This window comes from Ananas comosus, linkage group 8 (genome assembly GCF_001540865.1).
Source record: "Ananas comosus cultivar F153 linkage group 8, ASM154086v1, whole genome shotgun sequence".
Lineage (NCBI taxonomy): Eukaryota > Viridiplantae > Streptophyta > Magnoliopsida > Poales > Bromeliaceae > Ananas > Ananas comosus.
Genome location: NC_033628.1, coordinates 2,411,725 through 2,431,482, shown reverse-complemented (window position 1 = coordinate 2,431,482; position 19,758 = coordinate 2,411,725). Strand labels below are relative to the sequence as shown.

Genomic DNA, 19,758 nt, shown 5'->3' with positions numbered 1-19,758 from the left:
TGTGTAGGGTGGTTGCGTTGGATTTTGAATTTAGATTTTAGTGGGCCTCGGGTCTAACTTTTCACAAATGTAATTTTGAATACAAAAATAATTTTCCACTCAATAGAGTATTCAACAATCTCGTTTTCAAATTTTGATTCTAGTTTTTAGAATCAATTTTTTAATTTTTGAAGCACAAAATCAGAAACAAGTAAAAACCTACTTCTTGAAATTTGATTTTGATTTTAAATTCAAACTTCTAATTTTTATTTTTATTTTAAATTCAAATTAATTTTACGGAAATTATTTTTTAAAAATTTAGGCCAAACGGCCTATTTAGATTTAAGCTTCGTTTGAAATTGCGAGGAGATTGCGTTAAGTGTGGTAAAAAAGTACGATGAAAAAATACTTTGTTTGTTTCTGTTCCACATATCGCGATGAATCAGTTACGATATATTTTTTACACTTTCACCAAAGAAAAAATATATTTCTATGTATTTTTATCCTAACTCTATTTTTGGCAGTGGCAGCCGCAGGAGGAGTGGGAGTGGCTTGGGGTGTGGGTGTGGGGCCAACCTGAGTGCAAGTGGGGGCCTAATTCTTTTTTAATTTTTTATTTTAATTTTTCTCTCTCTACTTATTTAAATTTGAAGAATCGGACTCTTATTTTTAATCTAATCTAATTTATCGCTGTCATTATAAAAATTTAAAATATATAATTATTTATGCATAATTGTTAAATAATTTAAATTATATATACTAAATATAAATTTTAATTTTATAATATTAATTAGTTAGATATAAATTGTACAATAAAAATAAAAGAGAGATTGATAGACTTTAAGTTACTTAGTTATTTTAATAAATTTAGTTACGAGAACTACAAAAAGTCAAAGTATCATTGTCCGACTAAAATTTAACATATAAAAAAGTTGATAGTAAAAATAAAATTTTGAAATGTTGGATAGCTAATTTAAAATAATTCGTAATTTAGAAAAGTTCGATACGTTTTTGTTTTGATTTTAATATCAAACTTTAATAACATATTTATAGTCCGATGAGTGATTAATTCTATATTTAAAATTTTTAGAATATTCAAAATATGATTGCTCTACTTTTAATTTTAATAATTAGGCATTCTAAAATTATTAGATAGTTTAACCTATTCTTTTTTCGAATAAAATTACTTATTAAATAAAACCAATCAATGCTCAACTCTTTCTTTATTTGAAATAACATTTGAGTTAGTCAACAATATATAAATTATTGCATATAGATTTTTATATAGTTAAGATTATATATACTAAATGTAATTGTCACGCCCCAAATTATCGCGTTTCCACGAGCGCGCCAACTAAATCGCCGTATACAAAGGAATTTTTCCTGTATGCGAAACGATAGCTGTACCTGTAAATGAAAACAAGCTACAACCACAAGGTAAGAGCTGCTAAACTGAAAATAGCATATATATAAAACCTCGAGGGGTTCCAGTACATACAAAATGTCTACTACACCACTTACTCCAGCGAGTACCCAGACAACAACCATATGTACATAAATACCTCAAAACTACCTGTGGGAAGTACTCCTCTAGCACTGCAACAATACTAGAAAGGATCTACCTCGCAACTCCCTTTCCACGATCAGAATCGGCAACAGTAGCAGCCGCGGACGAAGACTTTGCAAAAAATGGTTAACAACTGGGTGTGAGAACTACTGCAAAAAGGAGTAATCCTCAGTGAGTACCGTCACCGATCTCAACGGCTCACCCACTAAGTTTATAGGAAAAGTGCGTAAGAGATAGGAAGGAAAGCTGGAAACTCTACAGCTATATGCCACTATACTATCGCTAATCAACACTGGTTATCTGTAGATATGAAAAAATACAATCTCGGACCCAAACTCACTAGGGACTGTGAACACACCCGTCCCGCCTATCGAAGCTACACCACACACCACCACGAGGGCTGCCAGTGGAGAGCAAAGTCCTAACCAGACACTACGACATCAACGCAAAAGCACGTAGCCAAACTCCCAAGCGGCACTCGTGGACGCGACCCAACCGAGTATGTAAGCGTGTCTCTGCCGAGCTCAATCAGGCTCTCACAAGCTATAATCAAAGCAAATTGGTCTAACTGGTCCTACAACCAAAACTCACGTGTCATTGGCACAATCTGATGCAAAAATAGCAATCTGAGTCCACCATCAATCGCGACGGCACCCGACAATCCGAAACAGTCTACATATTACTGTAAAAATAAGCTCGGCATCGCAACACGAGCGTAAACTCATCCTACACTAATCTGGGTATCCATCACATACTAACAGCGACGATACAAAAAAACCACAGCTCCTAAAGCTAAATCTGGTAATTTTTAGAAAATGACAGTGTAGGATCTATATGTTTTCTCCTAAGTCAATTCCAAGTCCACCATGTAAAATTATACTACTAGCTTAACTCCAAATTCAAATTTTATCTCTAATCTATGAATTCGAGTACTAGCAAGCAAATAAACCAATGATGCATGCCGACGTTACTAAAACTTAGAAGGTATTCCAATAATTTCGATAAACATTAATCCACCTCGAAATGCTAGTCCAACTACGGCGAGAAGTCGAAAGAAGGGGAAACCACGCACTCGCCCGGCGTCCCAACGATGCAACCACGACGTCTGTACACTCGAACGGCTCCTCGGCGCAACGTCGAAGTCCACCCGAGCTCGAGCCGCGACCCACCACGAGCAACGTCTCCAAACTAGAGAGAGAGAGGAAGCAGCAACCAAAAGCTCATTCACTGTCACTCTACACATATATAAAGAAGTGGGATAAGGTTGAGATTAACGCCATTTAAATGACGAAAAGGTCCCTCACCAACTCAAAAATCCAGCTGAAGTATCGGTACCCAATTTGGTTATCGGTACTCGGCCTCTCAACCCGCAAGCTCGCACACAGGGTACTGGTACTAGCCCGATGTAGTACCGGTACCCGAGCTCGATACCGGTACTCATCCGACGCAGTACCGGTACTCAGCATCAAATTGGCGCAACCCGAGAGCAGTCTCTTCTGGAATTACACTGGGGTACCGGTACTAGCTCGATGTCGTACTGGTCTCAACACTGAAATCCTACACTTTGCGGATTTCAGCATCAGAACTCCACTCTCGTCTCGCGTCGAGTCCATTTTGCGTCCATTTCGCGCCGAAACGACTGCGACTTGTCCCAACATTCTCCAGATGTGTTGACAAGCTTCAGATGCCGAAATCTCACAGACAACAAAACACCAGGGATACTACAGTAATTTTAATTTTATAATATTTATCACTTAAAAATAAATAGTACAATAAAAAAAGAGAGAAATTGATAGACTTTAAATTAGTTATATTAATAAATTTATAGTTGTGAGAATGGTATAAAATATACCAACTAAATTTGTAAAAATAAATAATTTATTCAAATTTGAGGTCAAAATATTTTTTTTTGAGAGAGATATTGAAGTTAAAATATTATTGGCTACTCAAATCAAACAAATTAAAAAGTTGGATAGCCGATTCAAAATAGTCCATAGTTCAAAAGAAATCTATTATTTTTACTTTGATTTTAACATTAAACTTTAATTTTATATTTATAGCCTGATAACGATGAATTTTACATTTAAAATCATCTAGGATATCCAAAATATGATTGGTCATTGAGCACATTCAAAATCTTCCAAGACAGAAGAACCCAAATATGATTGGTTGACTTTTTAATTTAACAATTATACATTCTAAACTTTATTAAATAACTTGGCGGATTTTTTTCTCAAATAAAATTATTAATTGAATAAAATCGATCGATGTTCATCACTAACTTCATTTAGAGAAAAAAAAAAGTCAAAAAAAAGATAAATTACACTTTCGTTCGTCAGGTTATTAGGCCCCTGACCATTTTTAAGTCTTCGAATGTTAACGCATTATAATTTTTGGCTCAAACTATGAAATATGTGACACTTTAATTCTCAAATTTTAATTAATTATAATTTTTTACTCGAATTATAAGATATGTGTTATTTTAATTCTCCATTTTTACTGTTGCTATAAATATAATTTATTATTCTTATGAGTTTATCGTTTGTTTGTTTTTTTTTAATATTTCTTATGCTTTTATGCATTTTCTTCGGTTCCTTCTATTTTTTTTTTTTTTTTTACATGCTCCGCCTCAACGCACGAGTACCTTTACTAAGTCTACACTATTGTTCATAGGGTTCACAAAGAATTAAGAAAGAAAAATATATTTAATATAAATCTATAATTTCAAAACATTATAGGAATACATATAAAATAGTCCCATAAAGAATTGTTGAAACCCTGCTACAAAATGGTCTGTTGTCGGAGAGCATTCACACATATTTTTCCTAACATTTAAAACTCCAACATTTAGAAGTAATTTTCAATATTTAAAAATCTGCAGATTAAAATCACAAAATTTCACATACTACACAATCCTACAAACTGATATAATGGAAAAGGCCCAGCCAATAATTAATTTATGATCCAAGAGAACTAGTACAAGGCAAGCAAAGTTAATTAATTTATGATCCAAGAGAACTAGTACAAGGCAAGCAAAGTTAGCTACAGTGAGTACAAAGAGAAGAGCCTAAAACAAATCAAGTTATGATCCGAGAGAATGTGCACCCCCCCCAACAAGAATTATACCACCCACTTCTCTTATGTACAACATTAGACCCAAAGAAGATGATTAAAAATAATAATAATAATAATAATAATAATAATGGAAAAATAAAGGGAGAAAAGGGCTAGTACATACATTGCTTTGCCCTTTGAGACCATTTATTTATATCATATACTCTTCCCTCCCCCATCCCCTACTTCCATTATACCTATCTACTTTTCCAGATTTATTCATTTACCCACAGGAGTTTTACCACCAAGATGTGTGTCCCTCTCCATAGCCCTTGTCACATCTCAAGTATACCAACACCCCAATCAGAACAAGTAAAAGAAGCAAAAGGTGGTAGGCCAAAAAAAAGAACCGAGAAAGAAAGAGAAAGTAAAAGCATTAGGACCCATTCGGCCTGCGCTTTCCTTTTTTCTTTCGTTTTCTCAAGTTCAAACCCTTTTTTTTTTTTTGTTTTTTGGTTTTCTCAAGCTCGAACTTTGTGTGATTGAATATGCCGACGGATGGGTTTTTTTGTTTGTTGTTTGGTTAGCTTGCTACCAATCCACCAGCCGCCGGCCCATTCAACAGTATAGAACTTGAGTACAAAAACGAAAATAACAGGAGCCCAAATGAGGCCTTAGTATTTTATTTTATTTTATTTTTTTTTTTTTTTTCCGACGGTTCCTTGTGCCGACCAGGAAATTGCCGGATTTCATTACCATGGTTGTGAATGCGACGAGAAGGACCGCACTGGCCGGATGGCTGGAGCCGCAGGCCCACTCCTAGGCGAGGGGACAAGGGTCTGCGAGCGCTGCAGCATGTCAGCCATCAACGGTGTCTGATAGGAGTGGACGAGGCTCCCGCTGTCCGTTGAGTCCCCACGTGCCGTCGCCCTCTGCCACAAATGCGAGCTCAGACCTGACAGCATGTATGCCCGCCCGGACTCCTCGTACCTCCGACGGCTCGCCATCCTCTCACCCATCTCCCTAAGCTCGGCGTCCAGACCCAAGCAGAAACGGTCAGCAGACCGTCCCGCCAGGGACTCCGACAATACCCTTCTCTGCTCCTGGAGTATCGCCACTGCATCATTGAGTGCCCCCCTCTCAGCCGCCGCCCTCGCGGCCGACATAGCCTCTGCGACTTGGATGCGGTTCCTCTCCCGGTCAACTTCGATCGACATAATTTGAGAAGAAACCGACTTAGGCCTCTCAATAGTCACTTGTTCGACTTCCGACTCAACAGTCTCTTTTGTCAATGGATCTTTATAGCTACAACAGACTTCCAATAGAATGGTCTCCCCACGAGCTGGAGGAATGTTAACAGTCAACAGAAAATCCCTCTCTTCGTCCGCGTAAAGGTCGCCTACCTTAATCGTTCCAAACTGTCCATCGGCAGCCACTTGACTGGTGTAGCTGCCGGATTTGATGGAAGAGAGAACCACCCCACTGTGCACGCATTCAATGCTCACCTCCATCTCTTGAACCACCACACTGAGAAGGCCGCCGATGCACTGCGCGAACGCATCCTGGATCACACCCTCAGCCTCAATAAAGGAGAAGGTCCCACCAGAGGCCTCAGCAATGAAGTGCATGGCTGCTGAATCGTGGTCCATGCCGAAACCAAACGTGTGGACTGGTATCTGAGGGCTTTGGCCAAGAGAGATGGAGGGCGGGACGAGAGAATGGTAATTGGGTCGGTCTGCACTCCCGTTTGAGGAGATGGTATATGTATCTTGGCCGTCAGATAGAAGAACAATGCTGCATACCGGATTCTTCTGCCCTCGCTCCTCGATCACTTTCACGCTTTTCCTCAGCCCCTCAGCAATGTTGGTGCCGCCTCCTGCCACCAGTGAGTTGACAGCTTGCAGGGCCTGGTGCCTGCCAGAGTCAGACATCCGGCGGAGGTGGAAGAGCCTGCGGGCGGCGGAGGAGAAAGCGATGACCGACAACCGGTCGGAGGGACCAAGGTTCTGGATCACAAAACCCATGGCCCTTTTTAGAAGCGCGAGCTTGGTACCTGCCATACTGCCGCTTACATCAAGAACAGTCACAAGGTCTATAGGAGCACGAGAGGTTTCAACAGTCGGACTGTGACTAGCTTCTTCACTAGCATGAGGAGCCTTAAGATGAATCAAGACGGCAAAGTCCTCCAGGGATGATGATTCTTGAACTGCGGGGAATTCCGAGTAAGTCTTAATCTCCACATTTTTAGAGTCTCCACTTGAAGGGCCGCTATCTGTTTCAGGCTGTAAATGATGGAGGGGTTCATCATCGTTGAATATGCTGGGCTCTGAAGGGTGGAAAAGAGGAAAGCGAGGCGGCGGGCGGTTTGAAGAGTCAACGCGGGGAAGGCGGCGAATGACAGCCATCTGGCCCCCATCTTCCTGAGGCCAGTTAAGTGGGTTTATGCGAGCTCGTCCAGGATTAGGGTCCGTAGGCAGGGCAGCATGGAAGGGTAGTTCTTTCCACTTGGCCCTGCAGACTGGGCAGATGGTGTTGCCATGCTTCACATTTGAGGAAATGCAGTTGAAGTGGAAAGTGTGGGAGCACTCTGCAGTGAAGAGAGCATGGCCGTGGCCCGACTTCATGGAACTGAGGCATATAGCACAGGTCTTCTGGAAGAGAAATTTAAAGGGGCATTGTTAGGAAATCACATTCCTCAGAAGCGGCTTGCGAAAGATAACAAACTATATCACTTACATTGTTCTAATGTATCATAAAAAATGCGCTTGGTGCAAAACTTTAACTGTTTAACATAAAAGATGCCAGATATTTTGGAGGAAAATCTGGACAATACAATGTGAACTTAACCAATAGATTGCAAATCAGAGAGAACTCCTAGTGTGTTCTCAAACGTCATTATTGCACAACGCCTGTAAATTATTGGATTTTAGGATGACAATGCACAACTTGGCAAGTTACAGTGGTCAAATAAGCTTGCAAGGACAACAGTCCCTCAAAAATATATTAAAGGCGGTTCTTCAGTTATTGTATGAAAAGAAATCGATAAATTTTACAGATATTTGCGAACTAGTTATTCCAGCAAAAGAAATCAGTAAGTATTGCAGGACAATATGCAAATGGAAAGCACTATTTGTTGAAACTTCAACACAATCGAAGAACAAAACAACAAAATCAAGAACTGGCATGCACTGAGCAGAAATAAAGGTAGAAAAAAGTAGTCTACAATCAGCTTAGTTATGGTTTAAATAGGTATAGTGTTATGAATCAGTTCATAGTATTAATTTTAGCGATGTCTAAAAGTATAGTCGTTATTTAGCAGTCAATGAGACACTAATAGTAGTTATCTCAGATTCTCAATTAGTGTGGTTAATGTTGTGGTATGAAAATTGAGAATCAAATACTTAAAATACAGATCCATAACTGTGAGATCCCATAATGGATGTAATAAGTTGTGCACTGATACATAACTACATGCAGGTAGGTATAACGCAATAAAAGAAGACAAAGGAAAGTCGTCTTAATCTTCTGTCCAAGGGGCCAATGCTGGCTACGAAGGGCATAACCTTAATTGTTATGGCAACACATGAACCAATACTTAAACAATTATCCAGCCCATGTTATGGGCAGATGTCCCTCAAACAATAGAACCAACCACGAACAGGTCCAACCATTTAATTGACTGAATAAATCTCATCAAATACAGGTAGTTGTCAATTGTAGGCACTCCTAGTCCATAAATTAGAAAGAAAAAAAAAGAAATAGTACAAAAGAAGAGCTTGACAACAGAGCGCTTATAAGTCACAAAAGTCTTTTACTTGATTGTTACATAGCACGTATGATTTTGACATCTAAGGCCATTTTACAGGGCAAACCTTAATTGTAGACAAAGGTTACTAACTACCAAAACATAATCCTTCAAAACTTTAATGGCGATAAAGTACCAACAGCTTTAATTTCCGAGACAAAAAGAAAAAAAATAGCATGACCTAAGACAACTAGACAACATCAGAGGGATAAGCACTAAAAAGGGCATAATACTTTTATATTTTCCGGAGTCTAGCGCACTAACGACTATTTAAAGTGAAAAAATACTTATGAACTAAACAACCAAGCAAACACCGAAAAGTAAAAAGAGAATTAAAAAGAAGTGTTCTTCAACTCCGAAAAGTAAAAAGAGAATTAAAAAGAAGTGTTCTTCTTCCAACTGCCTAACTTGGTCCAACCAGATGAACCAGTCAACCATTCTACCACATGGTTGGATGAGAGCTATACCCAGCATTTGGACAAATCTCCAAGCATTCTACTTTGGATGGCTGACTATTCAATAGCAAGATTATTAAATTAAACAAATTCAATTCAAACACAGTTAAGCACCTACTTGGCCAGGCTTGCGGGGGCCAGCTTCTACATGGGAGGCAAGAATTAGGTATTTGAACAGGAAATAGGTATAGTGTTATGGGTACAGTTGGAAACCGAAAATAGCTTTTGACCGCAAATACAGAAGCTCTAATTTGAAAGCTTTAGAGTTTTGAGAGAATTTTAATGAAAAAGTTATCTGGATGTACAAGACATCTGCAAATGGTAAATCTGCGGAAGCTCGCCAAACAAGCCCTAAATCAATAAAAAAATCAACTTGGAACCGTACGTCAGAAATTTACAGTCAAAAATCAAAAAATTACTTTTTTAAAACTAAACTATACCCAAATCTACAGTAGAGTGAGCCAGCAAAGTTTGACCAAACTACCCACTAGAATAGACAATGAGATCACCATTTACTATTAAACCCCACATGATAAATATCCTTGGAATGTCTCTAAAACTGATCAACAAATCCCCTGCTTAGAAAGAGAGAAAAGACAAAAAAGAACACATCATATGAAAGGGAGCTGTTGATGACCAGAGAAGCGGCTTTCCTTTTCAAGCAGGCGCACGTATTAAATTAAAACATAGCGCAATCCGAAGCTCTTTTTCTATCCTTTTTTCTAATGATCAGAGTGGTCCTAACACGAACTACGCCACCGCACGTTATCTCCCAAGAATAACAAGTAGGTAAAAATATCTAAGACCCATCAACTATTCTTGTTAGAGTCGATTTCAACTTCTAATTTTTGTTTATGTAAATTATTTTAGTTGATCAAATTAAAAACTTCCTAAAATTTGGTCGTTTTATAAGCTATTAATTAATAACTATTGCAGCTTTATTTACTACAATTAAATCTATCAGAATTACTATTGAATTTGGTAATAATTCTATAAATAGAAAAAAAAAGTTGAGTAACTATCAAGTTGAGGGGAATCTCCATAAATGTTTACCTAAGAAGTAAATAATGGAGAAAGGAACAAGTAAAGGAAAATTCAAAAAGAAAAACACATAAAATGAACAGGAACAATTAATCGATTTATTTACAGGAAGAAAATCGGCGAAAAATGCTTAAAACAAATTAAACCTACAGATGAGCAGGGAAAAAATTAATTAGTGTGAAAAAAAGAGGAAAGATTCCCCATTTCGACAAAAATTTCCATCAAATCGCACCAAAACCTCAATAACTCACGATCTAAATACCTCTGATTGACAAGGGCCATAAAATACGAAGATCAACAAATCGCTAAAGAGAAAGATGAGAGTAAAAGGAGCAGCGTCTTCACCTTCGAGGATCTGCTCCCCGATTTCGAAAACAGGAGTCCCAAGGAGGACGACGACGACGACGACGAGGGACCCAAAGTGGTCGCCGGCGAAGATCCCGCCGCCGCCGCCGCCGACGAGACCCCCACCGCCGCCGCCTCCTCCGACGACGGCGACCCCGCCGCGTCCTCGCGGGTCCTCGGCACCTCGACACAGAGGGCCAGCCCCAGCGCCTTCTTCGCGCGGCTCCACGCCCCCGCCATTCTCCTCCTCCTCCTCCTCCCCCTCCTCCTCGGAAATCGCGATCGAGAGGTCGTACGAGTCTAGGGTTTCAAGAAATTCTCACAGAGAGAGAGAGAGAGAGAGAGAGAGAGAGAGATTGGGAGAGATCGAAGGTGGGTGGGGGAGGTTAAGCAAACCCTAGAAATCGCGGGGTCGGAGGAGAGCGAAAGGGTCGTGGTGCGAACGCCGCCATTGGAGAAAGGGAAGGGAAAAGCGAGGGTTTCGTTTCGCGGCGCATTTTGACCTGCGCTGCTGCGCACGGGCTCTTTAGGATAGAGAGAGAAACGGACAGAGAGAGAAGAGGAAGGAGAAAACGAAAGGGCAAAATAGTAAAAAGGAAAAGGAAATGGAAATATCCTTACTACATGTATAGAAACAGAGTGGTAAAAAAAATGTCCCGAGACCCCTCAACTATACAATAATTTGAAACAGATCTGTCCACTTTAACTTTTTTGTATTTATTTTTTAGGGTTAATTTTATACAGGTCCCTACAAATATAGTCCATTGCAAATGTATCCCTATAAAGTTTAACTTTTATATGTTGTTCCAAAAAACGTCCTAATGTTTTCAAATATGTCTCTGCCGTTATAATCCGTTAGAAAAAATTAGTTAAGCATAGATAAAACTAATTAACTCTAGTTAGTTAATGACGTGAATTGACTTTTTTACCTCTTTTCAATTGGAGGGACATATCTATGACGATAAAAATGTCATTTTATTTATAAAATAAATAATACTTTAACGGTAATAAATCAAAGAGACATATTTTAAAATATTCGGACTTTTGCAGGAATAATATATAAAAGTTGAACTTTATAAGGATATATTTGCAATACATTATATTTGCCAAAACATCTATGAAATTAATCTTTTTAAAATACTTTTTAAAGTTAATTAAATTTAGTCCAATAAATAAAATTTTAATTATATGTATATAAAGATCAAAGTGTACTTAGAACTCTTTAATAAATATACCATATATCCGAATGGCCTTGAACTTAAACCCTTTTGGATTGAGATTTTGATAATGTTTTAGTTTTTGGAATTAAATAATTTTAGTTAAACAAAATAGCAGTTTATTAAATTTAATAATTTTAAAGAAAAATAAGGAAAATTTAAATAATTAAATGAATTTTTGTGATTAAAATAACTTGTTCAGATATAAGGAGACCATTTAAAAATGTGCTACATTTGAAGAGGTCTCCTCACAATTTTTCCAAATTTATAAATGTAAAAATGTAGTATTATCATATTTTGATATTGACCCCCATAAATTTATTTATTTTTATAGAGTTATTTTTTTAGTTAAATTTAAAGTAGTCAGAATTTTAATAATTTTATTAGCTATTATTTGTTACTTACTTAATTTTATCTTAAAATTTATTAAATGTTGATGGAATTATATAAAACAAAATTGATAAATTACTCTATTCTAAAAAAAATTTAAAAATGAGAAAAAAAAAAAGAGAAGTCAATGGAAAAAAAAACTAATAAATTTAAGGGTTCTTTTTAGAATGGAATATAGCTGAGGGGATCTTTGTATATTTTGAATTGAGTATTTACAGTTAGTTAAATTTTTTAAAAATTATTATTATAATCCATGACTAAATTTGGTATTACCAATTAATTTAATATAATTTTATTCACTGTGACTAGTCTAAAGTATTGAATATTTTGAAAAATCAACTACCAAAAATATATTAAATATTTTGGATGTTTTGAAAGGTTTTATCCATAGTTGAGGGCTCTATTTCGGAACCGCCTATAGTGGAAGGGGTCTCCGTGCATTTTCACCTAAAAAAGAGTAAAAATGGAAAGAAATTATGAATGTTTGACTTTTAAAAAACCCTTATTTGGTAGGGTATATTAAATATTTTTGGAAAAACTTCAAATACTCCTCTGATTTTGCACTTTCTCACTTTAGTACCCTGTGGTTTAAAGTGTATCAAGCTAGTGCCCTGTGGTTTCGCACTTTCTCACTTTAGTACCTTGTGGTTTCAAGTGTATCAAGTTAGTAATCCGTGGTTTCATTTTTGTATCAATTTAGTGTCATGTGGTTTTAATTTTCTCTTTTTATTATCTATTTCGGGATTATAATTTAACGAAATATTAAACCATAGGGTACTAAAGTGAGAAAGTGGGAAACCATATGGTACTAACTTGATACACTTGAAACCACATGGTACTAAATTGAGAAAGTGCGAAATCATAGGATACTAACTTGATACACTTTAAATCATAGGATACTAAAGTGAAAAAGTGTGAAATTACAGGGGGTATTTGAAGTTTAATCCATAATTAAGAAAAAAATTTTAGAACCAATAGAAGTAATTCAATCGATCACAAATAAATCAAATTTTTTTTTTTATGTTTCGATGGGGGTACAAGGTATTATTCATAGTTGAGGGGTCTATTTTGGAACAGAATATAGTGGAGGGGTTCTCCGTGCATTTTTACTCGAAAAAAGATAAAAGGGGAAGGAAATTATTAGCATTTTACTTTTAAAAATACTTTTATTTGGCCGGGTATATTTAATATTTTAGATCTTTTGAAGGATATATTAGATATTTTTAAATTCAATAAGAGTATTTTAGTCCACCAGCAATATATAAAAATATTTTGATGCTTCGGAAGGTATATTAAACATCATGCACAGTTGAGGGGTCTATTTCCAAAGATTCGACAGTGGAGGGGTTCTCCGTGCAATTTCACCTAAAAAAAAGGTGAGAAAGGAAAAAAATTATAGTCATTTGACTTTCCAAAATATCTTCTCTTGGTGGGGGGTATTTACTATTTTAGATGTTTTGAAGGATGTATTACATATTATCCACAGTTATTAAGAAAAATTTTTAAAATTCAAACAATAGTATTTTGGTCCAATGAAAATGTATAAGATATTTTTGATATTTCAAAAATACGGTCTATTTTGGTGGGGTATATTTTTAATATTTTAGATATTTTGAAGGGTATATTATGTATTATCCATAGTTATTAAGAAAAAATTTTAAAATTTAATAAAAATATTTTGGTCCACGGAAATGTATACGATATTTTTTATGTTTCAAGCTTTCATAAAGTATATTAGATATTATCCATAGTCGGGGGACGTAGTTCTGAAGTTCCACAGTGGAGGGGGTGTCCGTGCATTTTTCACCTAAAAAGGGTAAAAAGGGAAGGAAATTATTGGCGTTTGACTTCCGAAAATACCACTGGTTGGCGGGGAAACGCCGGGAAACGTCGGGAATCGCGTTTCCCGCGCCGCTGGTTTTTCCGCCGCAGTCCCGCTTCTTTATGGAACTGCCATTCATTGCTCGGATAGTGATCGGCTACTCTTTCGCTTCTCCACTATAATCCTTATTTTTTATTTTTTATTAGAATTTTTTATTTATTTATTTCATTAAAAAAATATTTAATATATTTTTTAAAATTTTAAAAAGGTTAAATTATAAAAAAATATTCTCCGTAAATATTCTTTTTTTTTTTTATTTTTCCTTCTTAATTTTCAAAAATTTTATATTTTATCTCCTCAAGATTTCAAGTTATTGAATTTAGCCCCCTCCTTATTCTGTCAGGGTTTTATCACTGTTCCATCTATTTCTCATAATTTATACCAAAAATACTTTTTAAAATTATAAAAATATATTAAAATTTATTTTTTTAGTAAGTACAGTTTGATCATTTTGCTCTTTTCATTAACGCCGCATCCTTTTGAAAATATTTCTGAAATTTTTAAAATGGCAAAATATAGATTTTTGAAAGTTGGAGCGAAAAAGTGAAAAAGTGGGTATTTACAGGAGAGTTTTTTGCAATTTAGTCTTTTGAGAATATCTTATTTGTTTTTGAATAACCATTGATCGAAATATTTTCTCAAATATTTTTTTTCCCTCTAAGATTTAGTAATGGAATGGAATTTTTTTACCCTCTTGAAAATATTTTTGAAATTTTAAAAAGGCAAAATATAAATTTTTGAAAGTCAGGACGAAAAAATAAAAAAGTAGGTATTTACAGAAGAATTTTCTGCAATTTAGCCTTTTGAGAATATCTTATTTGTTTTTGAATGACCAGTGATCCAAATATTTTCTCAAATATTTTTTTTCTCTCTAAGATTTAGTAATGAAATTGAATTTGAGAAAAAATATTTTGAATACTGAGGAAGATATTTAAAAAATTTTAGTAGTAGTAAGGAATGTATAAGAAAAAGCCCTAAAAAATTATACAATTTTATTGTTGTTACTAGTGTAGTGGCTCGTGTGTTACGGTAGTTAGATACTGTTAAAGTGAAAATTTTTAAAAAATAAAATATCAGTTTAGTATAAAAAATAATAAATATAGTCTATATGATAGACAAATATTTTTTTTAACAAAAAACTATAATGAAAAAGAATCAATCGTTCTAACAAAATTATTCAATCTTATTCATGATTAAAATTATTTTTATAACACAATAATCGAAAAAATATTATATTGCAGTTAATATGATTAAAAAAGACTCACAATAATACGTAGGACAATTTATAAGTTTATATATATATATATATATANTAAAAGAAAACTTTTTAGGTTTTAGTAAATCTAAAGAAAATGAGAAAAAGTAAATAAAAAAAAAATGTAGGCTCCACTTCTCCTCAAATTAAGGAGGTGGGTATATGTAGGATTTAGTCATGAGAATTAATGTATAATAAAGTATAGATTGTTGTCATTAATCATTTCATTGCTCGGATAGTGAGTACTCTAATTTTCTAGAATATTTTTATTATTGGATAATGAGGTCAAATTGAGCCATCATTGAGGAAGTGTTATACATTTTTATCTAAATTAAATCACAAGATTTAGGAAAAATTGTTGCATCAGTATAGTATATTGTGTTTTTTTTTTTTTTTGATGATTTAAACATAAGGTTACTTTCCATGTTATGCAATTCATTAATAAAGAGAAAAGAAAGAATTAAACAACAGCTAAAAAGAACACCAAAAGGCATAATTCCATCCTAAAATTGATACACCACTGAATTGAGAACCCCAAAATGATATCAAAATCTGATTCTAGGTTTTATACTATCGATAACATGAAGTCCTTCATATTATCAAGTTATTTTCGATGATGGGATATCCGAATCGACGACCGGCTCCGAAAGACATGATCTACACTGTCAACTTGGGGCCTTCTTTCTTGGTGGATTCCTCTATCACCTTCTTTTTTTATCAACAGACCATTTGACTAGCGATCAAAAAGTCTCAAAATTAATAATTTTAATGACCGATGTGATATATTTATAAGTTTAACGGTGCAGAATAATTCAAATCCAGTAAAATTTGGGTAGACAATTCTTTTCTTCTTTTTTTTTTGAGAGATAGATAGCACGCTATCCGCTTCGTTTATTTCATTTAGAAATAAACTTAGCTGGAAATGTGAATCAACTAGGATTCAAACTTGGGACCTCGGGTACCGACCACCAAGCCCTTTGCCACTTGCTATAGGGATGGTCGGTTGGTAGACAATTCTTTCTACTATTTAGAATAAGATTAGTACTTCTGCATTGAAATTTAAATCTTTTATCATCATTTTTTATGATATTTTTATTTTCAGCCATTTATTCTGAGACTACTTATTTTAAGATAAATAATGTTGAAAAATTATAAAAGTTGACTTTTAGATATTTTCAATAATGTAAATCATGTTTAATACAGCCGATCATTAATTCAAATGTTTTATCATTGAAAACAACTTAACAAGCCAAAATAAAAAAATAAAAATCCAACTAAGGATTATAGATACCAATATAGAAAATGTTGTGTAGACTTTAAAAATCATGATTCATGAGGGACTCCTTTGCTTATAATTTGGCTCTGTAAAATATAAAACTAAAAAAATTTAAGTAATTAAGGGCTAATAAATATAACTCCAGTACTTTAATTTAAGTTACTGATAATATATAAAACGCTATACTAAATGTAAAATAAAATGAATGCTCTCGCATTTAATATATATAAAAAAGGCCTAAATTACTCCTAGGCCCTTATCTCTATCCCACGTCTTCAACTAACACTTTGCCATGTCTCAGATAGGTTCCAAATTTTATACGATTATTGTGAGACCCCAGATAGTCTTATATATAAAATATAATAGGGTTAAATTCTTAATCCAGTTTAAGTACTTTGGGCGGTGATTAGACCCAAAAGGTTAGAGAGTTAAACTTATTAGGACGAGAGTAGTTCTAGAATGAATTGACCCCCTAAGAAGTTGAGGGATCACAATTGATATTAGAGTCAATTACCAGCCGAAAGTGTGAGATGAGTCTTGGCTCGGTTATGATTGGAATGGCAAGACTAGCGAGACAAGTCTCACATCGCCTGATACTTGTGAGTCTGAGTCTGACGAGGACGTCAAAGATTAAAGGGGGGATTGTAAAACCTCATATAGTCATATATATAAAATATAATAGGGCTAAACACTTAACATGGCTTAAGCATTTTGAGCATTTTAGACGGTGGCTAGGCCCAAGAGGCTAAGAATAAGCGTGCTAGGACGGAAGTAGTCCAAGAATGGATAACGTCCTGAATATATCTAACAATCTGTGGTTTCGCACTTTCTCACTTTAATACTCTGTGGTTTAAAGTGTATCAAGTTAGTGTCATGTGGTTTTATTTTTATCTTTTCATTAGCTTTTCCGTTAATATTTCGTTAAATTATATACAAAAAATTTCAGATACCCCACCTAGATTTATTGAATATTCACTTTCGTACCCTTTAGTTTTAACTTTGTCACAGATTTGACGTAAAAAATTAGTGAAATCGATAATAAAAAGATAAAAATGAATTCACATGGCACTAAATTGATACATTTTAAACCATAGGGTATTAAAGTGAGAAAGTGTGAAACTACAGGGATGGTATTTGAAGTTTTTCCAAAAATAAAATAGGATTAGACATGTATCCACAGGTGAGGACAGAACAGTAATTTTATTATGTTAGGTTAAGTACCAAAAAAAAAAAAAAAGCCTTACTCAAAAAATCTTAGCTCTCAAAATACAATAAAAGAAGCTAAATTATATAAGATTAGGAATAATTCCAATTATAAAACTAAAATTCAATAAAACTAGAACTAACTTAACTAAATGATTCACCAAATTGAAATCAAATTTTAAAGAAAAAAGCTTCTGATATAAAAACTTTAGATATATCTAACAACCTGAATATCAATTCACTTAATTGCTAATGATACAGTTGGATGTGTTTCTTTCATCAAAACTAGAGAGGAGTAAAGTGAGTCTTGGCCATAAATATTTATTTTCGTTGTTTGGTTCGCTGTAACTTCACATTCGGCCGAAATTCAAACTTTTCAAAATAGTGTAGCTGACTTCGGAAAATCTCAAACTGATTAAAATCAATTACCAAAACAAGTAAAAAAAAAAAGAAATAATATATTAATTCATCTCTCGCACTTCTAATTTTTGCAGAATTCATTTCATGGCAAATAAATAACAGAACTGAGATAACTTTAATTTCATAACTACACAAGAAAAGTAACTTTCACCTATCTCTAGCTCATCCAAAAATGAGTTTGAATTTTACTCTCGGTGAAACAAACGGGTCCATAAAGGGAGAGAGTTGGCTTTTGAAAAGGCGAAGTCAAAAGGCCTTTGTTGTAATTTAGCTATTTGCTATTTAAATGGATTAAAGTCTAATTTATTTTGGTGGATTTGATCAATTCAAAACTCTTGCATACGTAGGTCCCTTCCATAATGCGTTATTATACAAATTAAAAAAAAAACAAAAACAAAAAGAAAAACTCAACGTGAGAAGCACAAGCACTCATGATGCCATCTCCTGGGCCCTACTCAATCTGACTTATCTCACAATTCCACAAGCAAACATGTTGAATTTATTCAATTTAAAAGTATATATATTTATATACATATATATAGAGAGAGGGAGAGCGTTGGGCTAGAATAGCCTTTGGATCAATTCTTTGAATCATTCCTAATCATTGGATCAAATATTATATTCAATGGGGACTACTCAATTCTAACGGACTAATATTATTTTAACCTTATAATTTTTCATTCAAGTGTTAAAAACTTGATAGCAAAAGGAATAAAATACTATCAATAATATTCCAGCCCAACTCTCTCTCTCTCTCTCTGATCTCTCTCTCTATATATATATATAGAACTAGACTGGAACACTATCAATAGCACAAAGTTACTGGTACTATTAGGTTTTCAGTCCTTGAATGAAAAAATGTACTGTTAGGATGATGTGAGCCCCCAGGGTTGAGTGAGTTACTGGTTTAATAGTATAATCTAATGGGTGAAAATAGTTAAATGGTTAAATTTAACGGCGGAAAACTCGATAGCACCAAACACTTGATGCTATCGATAGTATCCCAGCCGGACTATATCTATATATATATATGGATGAACAGTGAATGAGACAATCTCACTTTAATGAAATGGCATAGCATCTTATAAAAGATGTTAAGTATTTTTACTTTTATGATCAGTACAACAAAATTTTTCTCTTTATATAATATGAAAAAAGTCAGGAAAATTATAGCTGAGATTTGTAAAAATTTGGCTAGTTTAATTACTCTTTTATTTACTCTACATCCTTAGAAAGATGTATTAATTGTTGGGAATTATTGAGTTGGGGGGCGTGCACTTATTTCTTTAATTTTCTTTAAATGGGGTCCAAAATCCAACTTTGCATTGAATACTCCATCACCCTTAAAAACTAAAGCTCAACCCAAGAATAATTTGGTGGACTTGAGCTTCCTAAGTTTGGTATCATTCCCCTCCCTATGAGATGAAAAATCACACAACATGTTATAGTTTCTGGACATGTGCCGCTCGTGTATGGCCGTGGGTTATTGGTATATCTTGTGCGCCAGTGCACAAAAAAAGTGAGAACTTTTTCAGAAAGATAATAAAAGAGGTGTAAGAGAGATTTCGAAAAAGGGCTTGGATTGTAACTATACAATTTAGAAGAGGAGTCGGACGTAATTCTTTTCTTAGATCTTATTTGTGTCAACTTCTACTGAAGTGGCGAGTTTATGATAAAAACCGATTAGACACTTACATTGCGAAATTTCAATAATCGAACAAGCACTGAATTTACTGCAATTGATATTTGTGGAGAAGGTTGCTGATTCTTAACATCAAATCTGTAGTGTTTGTAGTGAATAATAGTTAAAATGAGTTTCTAAACTGTAAAACCAACCAAAATCTGCAACTTGAAGCTTCTTTAGAATTC

At 34.6% G+C, this 19,758-nt stretch overlaps 1 protein-coding gene across 1 annotated transcript; it reads right to left on the bottom strand.

Moving 5' to 3' along the window:
* Positions 4,475-10,309, bottom strand: LOC109714233 (the record flags this gene model as incomplete). Its single annotated transcript, XM_020238748.1, is given in 2 exon segments — positions 4,475-7,251; positions 10,247-10,309. Coding segments are annotated over 2 exon segments (1,962 nt in total), but the record flags the coding sequence as incomplete, so codon positions are not given.